Raw genomic sequence first — 12,108 nt, 5'->3', positions numbered from 1 at the left:
CCAAGAAATGGTGGGGAAACATATTTGTACATTTGCAGCCAGATTTATCCCACAAATACAGAGAAACTGTTTGACTCGTGCATCACAAAATATGGTGGAGATAACAGGTGATAGTGATGACATCATGGCACATCACAGTCAGGTTGCATGGCTTCAAGTGCCATGGACACTGCTCTGCTCACTTTCAATACCTGCTTGTTCAACAAGGTAGGTACACTATAAGTTATATATTCTAAGGTTGGCTCCATCGTAACATGAAGGACTTTTGGTTGACTCACCGCCCAGGCATATTTCAGGCAAGAGGGCATCTGTGTCCGGCAAACCTCTCCTATGTAAGGTCCAAAAATCACTCCTTGCTGGAGATGACATTTGGCAAACACTTTGATTTCTTGCATTTGCTCCACACAAGATGGTCCAGCAGCTGAGGTTCCAGACCCCTGTACACCACAAAGCCCAAGGCAGGAGGGCAGCGACAAAACAGCTCTGGAGGGGCCACCATGCAGCCAAGGCTCACCAGGTGGCAACACGGCATCTGGGACATAGTTCTGGTTGGAGACTGGCTGAAGTAGAGAAGTGTCTTCAAAATAGTCTTCACCGTTTAAATCCAAACCTGCAAGAAATGTACTGTTCAATCAAGCAGCAAACTATGCTCAATCCACATATATTAGTGTTATTTTTATTGCATTGTATTTATTCATTTGTGCCAGACTTAAGTAGATTGCAATTTGACCGATTTTGTAATCGAGGGTAATCCCAAAATTATTCAATACATAACGCAAACAACGACTTTGCATCATGTCTTTCCAATTAATATGACACGAATTACATTTGCAATTCAATGTCAATGTGAATGATAATAACGATCATCATCAATTTTGAAATCCACTGAGAGTAAATCACGTGCTAAGCAGTGGCATTGGGCGAAGACTTTACAGGTCGGATCGAAAAGGAAGGTAAAACTGACAGAATCTCAGTCCAGGGATCAACTTGAAACGTGCAGTTGGGAAGGATAGTCAAACACATCTCACCGTGAGTATCTAATAGAGCCCCAGGAGTCGTGGACAGACTGCCTTCGAAGAAATCTGCACGATGTCGACGTTTCAGATGACTTCTCAGGTTGGTTGTATTTCCGCCTTTTGCCAACACGATTTTTCTACACAACCGACATATGGCTTCGCCGCTATTTAATGGGCGTCCTCTCTCGTCTGCTTTCAACCCAAAATATAGCCAAACGAGGGACTTGCCTCTGGGTTTGCTTACCAGGTCCATGTTTGTATCGATGATCCTTCCGGACCCCAGGCTCTGGACCTGCACAAGGCCTAGCTCTAAGCAGGGTAGAATAGACACTGCAGTTACGCTTTGATTTAAATTAACACCAGATCCAGAATGGGGATCAGTCGGTGGATTATTTGGTACATGGATTCTCATATAATTTTATTTGTAGTGGGTTTTTTTCGAAGAATGCATGGGATAATTACAAAATAGGTATGAGTGGATATCTAGATAATATGTTTCTATGTCTTTACGTCATCATTAGCCGACATTGACAGCGTGCTGCGACAGCATTGGGTTGCCAAGTTGGGTTGTTTACGTTTTTTTCCTCAACCCAACGTAATCGCTATACATAGTGATCAAATGCAAATCTAACTACATTTCTGAAATCATTCATCAATATATATTAAATATGCCCATGTGAGTATGCAGCTCTACGTAAGACAACGTGCTTTTAAATCTAACAAAGCACGCCATCGATATCGTCGTATTATCCGACCGGATTTGATGCCATTTTTTATTTTTAGTATGTGCTTAACTGGAGCATGGAAGGCAAGTTTAACATACAATTTCGCTCAACAATTGTTTGAGTCCGTTGTGCAATTTCTCGGAAATGATATCAAAACTGAGGCAACACCTGTTTGGGGGGATAACAAAGTGGCAACCCAAATTCCACCGTCGCTGTAGGATTTTTCGTTGAACGCTCCTCATTCATATCTAACGCCGAGGCTTTCGGATATAGCAGTGGTCACGTGCAGCAGGTATGTGATTCCATTTGAATACTCTGATAACGTGTTGTTTATCGTGTTGAATTGGGAAGCGCCTACTACAACAACTGTTAATATCTAATTGTGCTCGCCAGGCGACAGTAGGTGGTCACTGTACTAGCAGCTGCTAACAATGCAAACTCCCCAAAGTAACATCATGTGGTCAAGCCAAATACAGACTTCCGTACCAATGTTACGCTAAACGTTCGGTGAAATGACGCCAAAGCGAGCAATGACTTACGTCAGATAAACGGAATTGTATTCGTTTGTCTTGTTGCTGTTTTGTGGCCATGCTGGTCACCCGTAGTGCTCCTACCTTCCGCTGTGGTGGGAAGCTTGTTACCTGGGCGACCCAACTCAACTGCAGCGGTAGTTTGTGGTCGAACTGTGGACCTACAACATGACCTGTTGTCTCCTTCCTGAGTCGTCGGCAGTTCTCATTGCTCTGGCACATGTGAGGGAGCTGGAAAAGCAGCTGAAAGACCTACACTTTATCTTCTCACCTGAAGCAAGCGTTCACCTGGAGGGCATATCTGCCGCCCTCACTGAGCTGGAGGCAATCAGGTGTGCAGCCAACCAGCGTGTGCAGGTCCAGATTGCTGAAAACAACGAGTTGAGAAGTCATATCGTCACTGTCAAAGAGCAGATGAGTCAACAGGAGACCGACACACTTGGTAAATATTTGGACTCCCTCTGTGAAAGACGAAAGGAGCTAGTGAAGATCCAAGAAACTATCATGAGTCAGAATGATGATCTACAACTACAGCTAGAGGACTTGAAGGGTGAGCAGAGAAAATTAACAACTGGTTTACAGGATCGATTCACAAGTAAACACAACTTTCAGATGAAACTGGACCTTACAGTGAAGCAGACTGAGAAACTGAAGTGCTACACAGCTGTGGTAACTGAAGACAGAGTAAAACTGCAGAGTAATTTTCAAATGGAAAGAGAAAACCTCTTGGTCGATAGAGACGAACTGCACAGAGCTACCCATTTGACTAAGGAGAAGGTAATGCAACAGAAAGATGTCCTCCTCATCAAGGGTGGCATTTTGGACGGAGTTAATCAAAAGAAACTAGATACTACTAACCGCCTGGGTGAGTTCATGGTTCTCATGGCTCGGCTGAAGAGTGATGTGCATGAAAAGGCAGTGGCCCTCCGCCAGTGTGAGGAACAATTGAGAGTGGAGATACAAAAGCAAAATCAGCTGAAGCTGGAACATGAAGGTTTGATGAATGAATTTTCCAGTATAGAACATGGTTTCAAAACTGCTCTCCAGGTTGGTAGAGAGGAACTTGAGAAGTTAGAGGGCTTGATTGTGAGAGAGAAAAGTTTGAGACTGCCATTCCAAGATTCAGCTGCTCAGACATTAGAGGTGTTGCAGCTTCAACATGAGGAAGAGAGTAAAGTTACGTTGGAGCAATTGCACATAATGCAACAACTGGAGGAGTCCCAGTTGCAGCTGGATGGCTGCCTGGCATCCAACAACAAACACAAAAAGGAGGCCAGCGAATTGGATGGTAAAATCAGGGACCTTCTTAAAGCTGACACTGTCACCAGTGTCACGCTGGAGAAGAATCTGAAAGAGCAGCGTGGGCATGTGGACATGGAGAACCAAAAAATCAGAAGTCTTGAGGAGGAAAAGCAGAAGCTCACACAACTCTTGGACCAGGCAAAGATAGATCAGGAGCGACAGGTGACCTTGATCTCCTCAGATACCAGCGGAATGAAGAACAGATTCACAGTGCTGCAACACGAGGAGGCGGAATTCTTGAACTTGCACCCCACGTATGCTCACCCTGACCAACTACTCAGACACATGACATTGTGTGAGCGGGAGTACAAGCAGTTGCAACAAACAATCATCCAGGAGAACTTGAAGTGTAAAACAGAGAGAGAAATTATCGCCAGGAATATCTCTGAGAAGCTGAAACTGTTGGAGGAGAAAGAACAAATTTTGATGGAAATGGAAGCAGAGTGCTCTAAGCTGCGATCCTGGCACAATGATCTACTGAGGTTCTCTTTGGAATTAAAGAGCAGAAAAGATGGTCTTGAGGCGTCTGCTCAGAGGCTGAAGGAGAAAACAAGCTTGGTGTTGAAACACCAAAAGAAGGCAAAGGTTGAACTGGACAATGTGAGAGCAACTCGCTTGCATAGACTTTACCAACAGGCCGCTGAGCTGAAACAAGTGGAGGTGACCCTCTATAATTATGAAGTTCAACTGGAGCAGGCGAGGAAGGGAAACCAACTGACTCGTCTGCATATATGGAAGATGACAGAGGAGGTCAGACACTCTAAACAGCGCGTGGACTCTTACAAGAGAACGAGGCAGCAATTCCATCAGGACATGCATGAAGTAATGAAGGGAGTACAGGCTGTGTGGATTAAGGATCATGCTTTGATGATGCTTTGAACCATTTAAGGTCTCGTGGAGACCTTCTCAGGAAACTTGACATCCCACCTCAATCAACAAGTGTTTGATTCCCAAGGGAGAACTTGGATGAACCCTGGGCAGAGTTGATGTTCTTCATTTATGTATATCAAGTATTTCGTTTGTTTTATTTTATTTTTTCTGTCTACCCATCTGTGCGTCCAGCTGTCTGTCTTCATGTTGTTTTTAGATTGTTTTGTGTGTGTGTGTGTGTACTTGTACTTCTATCTTTGTGAGAACCTGTATGAGTTTTTAATCAACAGAGAACAACCCTCACTTTGTCAAGCCTCAGTTTGAGGGTTAAAACTACAAAATAGCTGGGTTATTATAATTGGGTTTTAGTTTGGTTCAGAGTAAAGGTTAAATTTCAGTTTCAGTCTCAATCAGTTTGTTTTAGATGGTTAGCTTAAGGGGAGATGCTGGGAAAAGGGTAATGTCAATGTATTGGTAGTCACTAAGACAGGAAGACAAACTTGTGCGTGTGCACGTGTTTGTGGTTACCTACATTTTTTTTCTTTTTTAATTTCTCTGAATGATGATTGATTTATTGTTCAGAGATGTGTGCTTTGTTGTGATTTATTAATTTTATTATTATTGGATAACTGAACTCAATCTGTCCGGGTTTTGAGAATGAAGACTAGGTTTCATTAAGTTGTACAAAATTTCCAAGTTGTTTTGTCGATATGTGCATAAGTCCAACTTTAAAGCATAAAGGCATTTCCACTCTAACTTTTTAATTCTAGTTTTTGTTTTACGAAAGGTTTTTCTTTTTTTTTTTTTTTTTTTTGACATGTTTCTACTGTACGATGTAACCCAGCAGGTAGGACTCTTCAGACTTTTGTGGATTTCTGTGAAAATTGTAACGTTTGAGAGAACATTAGGTTAGACCCAATGTGCTTTGGGTTCTCTGATCTGATTAGTCTTTTCTGAGTCTTATTATATTATTTGGCACATTTTGTGTACGCATTGTTTTTGCATCACACTATTCCTTGCAATCCAATACATTTTTTTTCCCAGATTCGTTTGGTTATCTGGGCTGCTGTTTCACCTGAACTTCCTAAAACAATGACAAAGCGGAGTTGCTATTGAACCATACTATTAAAAGACTAAAAAATCCATGGATTTGTGGATCTGGTTCGCATGTTTACGTGTATAGGATCTCTAACAAACCGTTACTGTGATGAAATGAGCTTAGCCGTTGGGAAGATCCACAAATGTGTGGATGAGAGGTTATATTGATATTAATAAGAGAGGGTGTCGATGGTTTTCCCTTGAAAAATAAGTCAGACCACCTTGTTTCAGGGTGGAGCTTCTGCTTTGGTTCGAAGTTCATTGTGTCAGCTAGAGTTCTGCGCACCAAAGAGAACAAATATGGAATGTAAAAATGGAACCAAAACATTACCACAAACGGCCTCCAATATTGCCTCCAACTAACTCCACTTATTTTTCATCCTTTTTCTGTGTTGCAGCTGACACATTGTCATTGCTATACAGCGTCTTTCTGTCTTTTGTTTTGTGCTTCTTGAAAACAGCCAGTGTTAAATCCTTCTTCCATGTCTTCATGTGTATCCTCCTTTTGTACTGAAGTGCTTCTCAGTAACGTCTCTAATTCATTATGCGTTGTCTATGTGGGGTTGTTTAGAGTTAACATGAGGAAGTTCCCCTTTCCAGTTCCAATCGTCACAAGTTAATGTGTAACTGATTTCCACACCAATTTATAACTATTTAATGGACAAAATGCTCGGCACGTAGTTAGGAGGAAGTGAGGAAAGTTGTTTTCCAAGATGGTGATCTTGTCTGGTCTCTTTGATTAGAGAATTCATGGGAGGAAATGAGTTTCATTTGGTTGCAGTCCTCCAGCATCCACTCTCGACGGTCATTCTTCATGGTCTTTACTTCTCCTATTTCCATTTGGCATGACTGAGAAGTGTTGGGATGAAAACGAGTTTGAAGAGCTGTGTGGTTGTTTCTTTCTTAATATAAGTTTACATGAACTGTTTTTACACTGTGTAATGTTATATCTAATGTATATCCATAGAGGTTTTTTTTGTTTCTTTTTTTTGAGCCATCGCTTGGTCTATCGGCAGAATACTGTAATGAATTGCTGAAGGCCTGATTTGCATTCGTATTAACATAGGCCCTTGATGCAATAGGATATTTCAGCACACATGAACAGGAAGTCATTGCAGAATGTGTGTGTCACAGTGGTGGAAAATCAATGTGGTATTTAAGTCATTACAATTGTGCATACACACTGCAAGTGTGTGTGTGTGTGTGTGTGTGTGTGTGTGTGTGTGTGTGTGTGTGTGTGTGTGTGTGTGTGTGTGTGTGTGTGTGTGTGTGTGTGTGTGTGTGTGTGTGTGTGTGTGTGTGTGTGTGTGTGTGTGTGTGTGTGTGTGTGTGTGTGTGTGTGTGTGTGTGTGTGTGTGACCAGCCCACAGTGACGTCCACTCCCCCTCTCTCTCTTCCGTCAACCAGAGGCTTAATAGAGGCAGACCATGCAGCTCAGATTCACATTTACTGCCGCAGCGATCTCATACGACAGGGAGACTAGAAGACCCCTAGGACACTTCTCTGTAGTCCAGTGATGGACACGATGGGTAAGAAGCAGAATTAGTAGGTTAGACTATGAGAGAAGATGTTAGTGAATGGACTACCATTCACTGTAGCTGCTTCTGTTTTGAATGGGTTTGTTCTAACTATTACGAAAACATGCATGTATGAAAACATGACAGTGACTCACTTGGATGGTCATGTAGCAGTGCTCACTTGTTTCTTTTCTTTTCTTGTTTTTTTTTTTTTTTACATAAACCACAGGAGTTAACTCAAGTTAGTGGAACAAATCCCAAGTGTTTCCACTGGCTGCTTCACGTTCAGAATATTTATCTGTCTGGAAATATCTGTGTATTTTCTGTGATGTACGGATCATAGAGTCTATTCTGAGTGAATCAAGTGGTGCTCATCTCAGCAACATGTGATTTAGTTTTTTTAAGCATTCCAACTCTCAGATTCATTGTTAACCTGTAAAATAAGTGTAGTGAAAATCCAGCAATAGCAATAGTTGTAAATTTTGATTGGTCCGATAACTGACAGTGACCTAGTTTGGTCTGACCCTGTTGGTTCTTGAAACCGCATGTAAATTATCATTGGTCACATGCTGGTGGAACAGATGGTGTGTGTGCGTGTGTGGGCTTGTTTATACTGCCTCGTGGGGTCCAGTTCTTGATAAAACACTATCCTTGTGGGACCTTTTGCCTGTCCCCACAGGTCCAAACCTCAATTTGAGGATGGAGACTTCAAAATAACTGGGTCATAGGTTTCAGTTTGGTTCAGAGTCCTGGTTAAGATCATCCATGTGTTTTGGAGGGTTAAGTTAAGGGTGAGAGTCTGGGGGAAGCATTATGGCAATGGGAAACCTCACAATGTCCCCACAGGGGTAGCAATATAAACGTGTGTGTGTGTGTGTGCTTGTTTATCCTACTTTGTGGGGACCAATTCTTGACAAAATACTATCCTTGTGAGGACCATATGATTTGGCTGGACCCCACGAGGGTAAGTGAAGATTTCAAAATTGCTGAGTCATTACAATTAGGATTAAGTTTAATTCATAGTCATGTTTAGGTTTAGGGAAAGAGGCTGGAGAAAGCGTTATGTCAATGAGAAACCTCACAATGTCCCCACAAGGATAGAAACGTGTGTGTACATCTGTGTACGACAACAAACTTGACCTCCTTTTTGACTTTGGTACCTGTACAAGACGTCATTCTAAGGCAAAAAATGTAAACTTTTAATGTAATGATTTAGTGATAACTCAAAAACATAATCGATTCTTTCCGCATGTACTTTGTATTTGTTCCAGTACATAGACTATTTAGTAATAATGTGAAACAAATATTTACTTGCAAATGTGTCTTCCTCATTGTCGGGTCTTTTCTAGTTGTTACAGAAAAAGAATCCCAGTCAGTCTCACTGTAATTCTGAATAAGTTAAGCTGCTGTTGTCCTCATTATTTCAATCACACAGGTTTCATCGTCAGGGCTGTCAGTATCATGGCCTACGCTTTGTCATGTCAGGCCACCGTTAGCCTTTTTATACATGACGTGTGTCGAGAATGTTGTTGATCTCTCATCCTTGCTGTGGAATGACAAGTTCTGTTCCCCAGTTGTGAAACATTCATAATTCCCCTATCATGTCAGTTTTTACGGTTGTGTGTCCTAATGATTTTTATGGTTATTGATTTATAACTTCTCCATTGTTTGCGAACTGGTCCAGTGGGTCACTGCCCTACATGTTGATGCGACAAACAGGGTTGAGCTAGGACAGTGGCTGCTTATGCATGTGAGCCAGTCTAATCCGATGGGCTTCAAGTCTTGTTGGGAGAACCAACTGATGCCTGTTATCTCTGTCTGCATCTCAGTGTGTCTCATGGGAGGAGGCGCCACCAGACTGCACAGCACACTCTGCAGCAGCCACCCTCCTCCTCAAGGCCAGCCAATCCTGAACACAAATCTGGATCCAGATCTCTGCAAGGTGACCACTTCCGCATGTTCTTGACAGCCACCATCTGACCTGAACATGTGACTTTGCAGGAGTGCAATGGGGCCCCTTCCAGGTCCCTTGATCCGGTCACTGTGCTGCGCCAGTGTGAGGAGGCCCTTGGTGACCAACCGTCCCGTATCAAGAGGAAGTTTGTGTTTTCATCTAAGGTGGAGGACAATCCGATAAGGGTGTTGCAGTGGAACATACTGGCTCAAGGTATAAAGTACAAATGGTAGTGACCCTCTATTGGCATCTTCAGTCAGAGGTCGTCCTGTTAGAAATGAATGGTGTCATCATACTAGTGTTCTATCTCTGAACTGAAGTTGGAATATGACACTGTTCAGTTTTGTGTCAACAGTAGGGATGGACAATAACTTATCGTACACGACATACTGCCAAAAACAATGTCCGGAATGAGAATTCTGCATCTCATGATCAATTTGATAAACACAGAGAATCGTGTTGCATTGGACTCCCATACACAAATACAATGAGACCATGAAGACGCGCCGTGCTTTCCAGTTTGAGTTTGGTGGACTTTGATTCGCGGTCGTAGATTTAGACTGTCTCATTTCTCACCCGCGTTCATGCAGAAGTGTAGTGTGTCCCAATACTATACTACTACTACTACTACTACTATAATATAAAACTGAGGGCACTTGCTGTTCACCACTCGAAATGATCCCTTCGAACCGAGGGAGCTCCGGAGCCGACTTGAAAAGAAGTGTGGATAGATTTCCAGGATACCAAAGAACTTTATTTAAAAACAATGTTGGATAGAACAACAGGGACAGTTTAGTAACAAGGACTACTATTCCGTTTGTTTACTTTCTCTCGTATCACACGTTAGCTTCCCAAATGGTCTGTCGTGTCCGACAACATGATACTACAATCCTACAACAGTATGTTTTTATTTCTTCTTAACAAAGAACAGTCGGCTAGCATCCAGGCTAACATTAACATCCTCATACCTACCGATCTATCACTGCAAATGGCGGCAAAGCCTGCTTTGGCGGCCCATTTCTTCACCAAACCAAGTGAGATTATCAGCGCCGATACAAGAGGTTGCAGTAAGGTAGTTAAATATTTGATGGACATCCACTCCGGTGTTGGTGGCAGCGTCCTCTTCTGCGTCCCCCAATCTTCAATAAGGCGATGAAAAACAACCATTTCATTTGAAAAGGTTTTTCATAACACTACACAAAGGACTGACTGTTTGTATAATGATTTCAAGAATAGAACATGACTGAATGATCATTTATTCACATTATTTCTAATATTTCTTCAGTACCATCTAGGAAATGTGTCCAGACGGGTTCATAGTTAAAGTCAACTGTTTAAGAGACATGAGATACAGCAGACAGACGGCTCAATTTAACCCTTAAATAAAACTGTCAGAGCAGTCTGTCAGAAACTAAAATCAGAAAATAAGAGAAGTGAAACATTGGATTTCTCATCTCTACACTTAGTTAGCTATTATATTTAAACATGAACAAATGATAATGTTAGAGACAAACTCCACTAAAAAGTTTCATCATAAAACGGTTTCAAGAGAGACTGTAGTGTGTCCAACACATGGAATAGAATGAATGATAATTTTTTTGTCCATGTCGCCTATCCCTAGTCATCAGGTTCACACTTTCAGAAGAAGGAATTCTCCTCTAAGCCTTGTGATCCTCTGTCTGCAGCTCTGGGCGAAGGTCTGGACTGCTTCGTCCACTGTTCTCTTGAGGCTCTCAGCTGGTCTCGGAGGAAGTACCTGATCCTCGAGGAGATACTCACCTACCGACCTCACATCCTCTGTCTGCAGGAAGTAGACCACTACTATGACACTTTGCAGCCTGTCCTGACCCAACTAGGCTATAGCAGCACTTTCTGTCCTAAGCCATGGTCCCCATGTTTGGATGTGGAGGGCAACAACGGGCCAGACGGCTGCGCACTCTTCTTTGACGAGTCTCGATTTGAGTTTGTGGAACGTGTGAACACCCGGCTGTGTGCCATGAGAATCCCGACCAATCAGGTAGGTCGAGTGAGAACGAGATCATACAGAGAATCTTTTCTTGTGACCCTGGAGTCTTCTTCCGACAGGTGGCTGTGGTGATGGTGCTGCGCTGTCGGACAACAGGCAGGTGTGTCTGTGTGGCTGTGACTCACCTGAAGGCCCGTGCCGGGTGGGAGTGGCTCCGCAGTTCTCAAGGAGCAGACCTTCTGCGTCAAATCCAAAATGTGCTCCAAAAACATGGTAAAGACACCCCTCTGCTCATATGTGGAGATTTCAATGCAGTTCCCTCTGAGGAGGTGTACCGCCACTTCAGCACCTGTCCTCTGGGACTGGACTCGGCCTACAAGAAACTCAGCAAAGATGGGCTGACTGAACCTCGCTACACGACATGGAAGATTCGCCCTACTGGGGAGTGCTGCAACACTCTCGACTACATCTGGTACACTCAGAACACACTGCAAGTGAACGCCGTGCTGGACCTGCCGACTGAAGACCAGATCGGGCCAAACCGACTTCCCTCCTTCTCCTACCCATCTGACCACCTATCTCTGGTGTGTGACTTCAGCTTCTGTGGAGATTCAGCAGAAAGCTTCTGAGAACAAGCACCTGTAATTAGACGGTCAAGGAAGTCAAACCTTCTGAATCAGTGTTTGTTGTACAAACGTAACGCAAGTGCTCGTGGGTTGTGCAAAACCCACTTTGAGATAACGGAGGTCCCTTCATTACCATGCATTACGATGCAAGCAGGAAAAGAAATAATTTGAACTGTTGCAGAGGAAATGAGCTCAGTGTAAATGTTCATCTTGTGTTTATATTTGAATATCTTGTAATGAAAAGCCAAGGATGCTGAAATGACTTATCAGAACAAATCTTGATGACAGAGAAGACATGTACCTTCACAGTAGCTTGGGAGCAACCGGGTCACGAACACTTGCTTAATGTCAAGACGCACACAATGGCTTATAAAAGCACTGGGTGCTGTTGCACAAGTGAAAGCTGCAATTCCTTCTTGATAAGTTTTTTTTGTATTCAGCCTTCCATTTCAACCGCTTCTGAATCACTGATGCAGTTCAGCATGTGACATTGCGACAAATTAA

The 12,108-nt window shown here is 42.9% G+C and overlaps 3 protein-coding genes across 8 annotated transcripts in view; 2 read left to right on the top strand and 1 right to left on the bottom strand.

Moving 5' to 3' along the window:
• Positions 1 to 1,542, bottom strand: part of LOC128753640 (uncharacterized) — a 9,855-nt gene extending 8,313 nt beyond the window's left edge. Inside the window, exons 1-3 of one of the 4 annotated variants that reach the window (XM_053855519.1) lie at positions 1,029 to 1,542; positions 515 to 610; positions 279 to 437 (exon numbers count right to left, since the gene is read on the bottom strand). In XM_053855519.1, coding sequence (XP_053711494.1) covers positions 279 to 437; positions 515 to 541 — 186 coding nt within the window. In that variant the 5' untranslated portion in view covers positions 542 to 610; positions 1,029 to 1,542. Of the gene's footprint in view, positions 1 to 278; positions 611 to 1,028 lie in introns of all 4 variants that reach the window. The other 3 variants (XM_053855520.1, XM_053855521.1, XM_053855518.1) reach the window with 3 other exon arrangements.
• LOC128753643 (nocturnin-like) lies at positions 953 to 12,108 on the top strand. Of its 3 annotated transcripts, none has more exons than XM_053855529.1 (5): positions 953 to 1,116; positions 8,888 to 9,000; positions 9,060 to 9,225; positions 10,698 to 11,029; positions 11,098 to 12,108. In XM_053855529.1, the coding sequence occupies exons 2-5, from the start codon at positions 8,896 to 8,898 to the stop codon at positions 11,605 to 11,607; spliced, it is 1,113 nt and encodes a 370-aa protein (XP_053711504.1). In that variant the 5' UTR covers positions 953 to 1,116; positions 8,888 to 8,895; the 3' UTR covers positions 11,608 to 12,108. The 3 variants fall into 3 exon arrangements, with proteins under 3 accessions (XP_053711504.1, XP_053711503.1, XP_053711500.1); XM_053855528.1 differs by lacking the exon at positions 953 to 1,116 and adding an exon at positions 1,621 to 2,033; XM_053855525.1 differs by lacking the exon at positions 953 to 1,116 and adding an exon at positions 6,960 to 7,070.
• Positions 2,591 to 5,281, top strand: LOC128753641 (chromosome partition protein Smc-like). The gene is made up of 2 exons (XM_053855522.1): positions 2,591 to 2,821; positions 2,884 to 5,281. Exon 2 carries the CDS (start codon positions 2,884 to 2,886, stop codon positions 4,450 to 4,452), a length of 1,569 nt encoding a protein of 522 aa, XP_053711497.1. The 5' UTR covers positions 2,591 to 2,821; the 3' UTR covers positions 4,453 to 5,281.

This window comes from Synchiropus splendidus, chromosome 2, assembly GCF_027744825.2.
Source record: "Synchiropus splendidus isolate RoL2022-P1 chromosome 2, RoL_Sspl_1.0, whole genome shotgun sequence".
In the NCBI taxonomy this organism is placed as follows: domain Eukaryota; kingdom Metazoa; phylum Chordata; class Actinopteri; order Syngnathiformes; family Callionymidae; genus Synchiropus; species Synchiropus splendidus.
The sequence above is the reverse complement of the archived record's forward strand: the minus strand, read 5'-3'. Positions and strand labels throughout refer to the sequence as shown.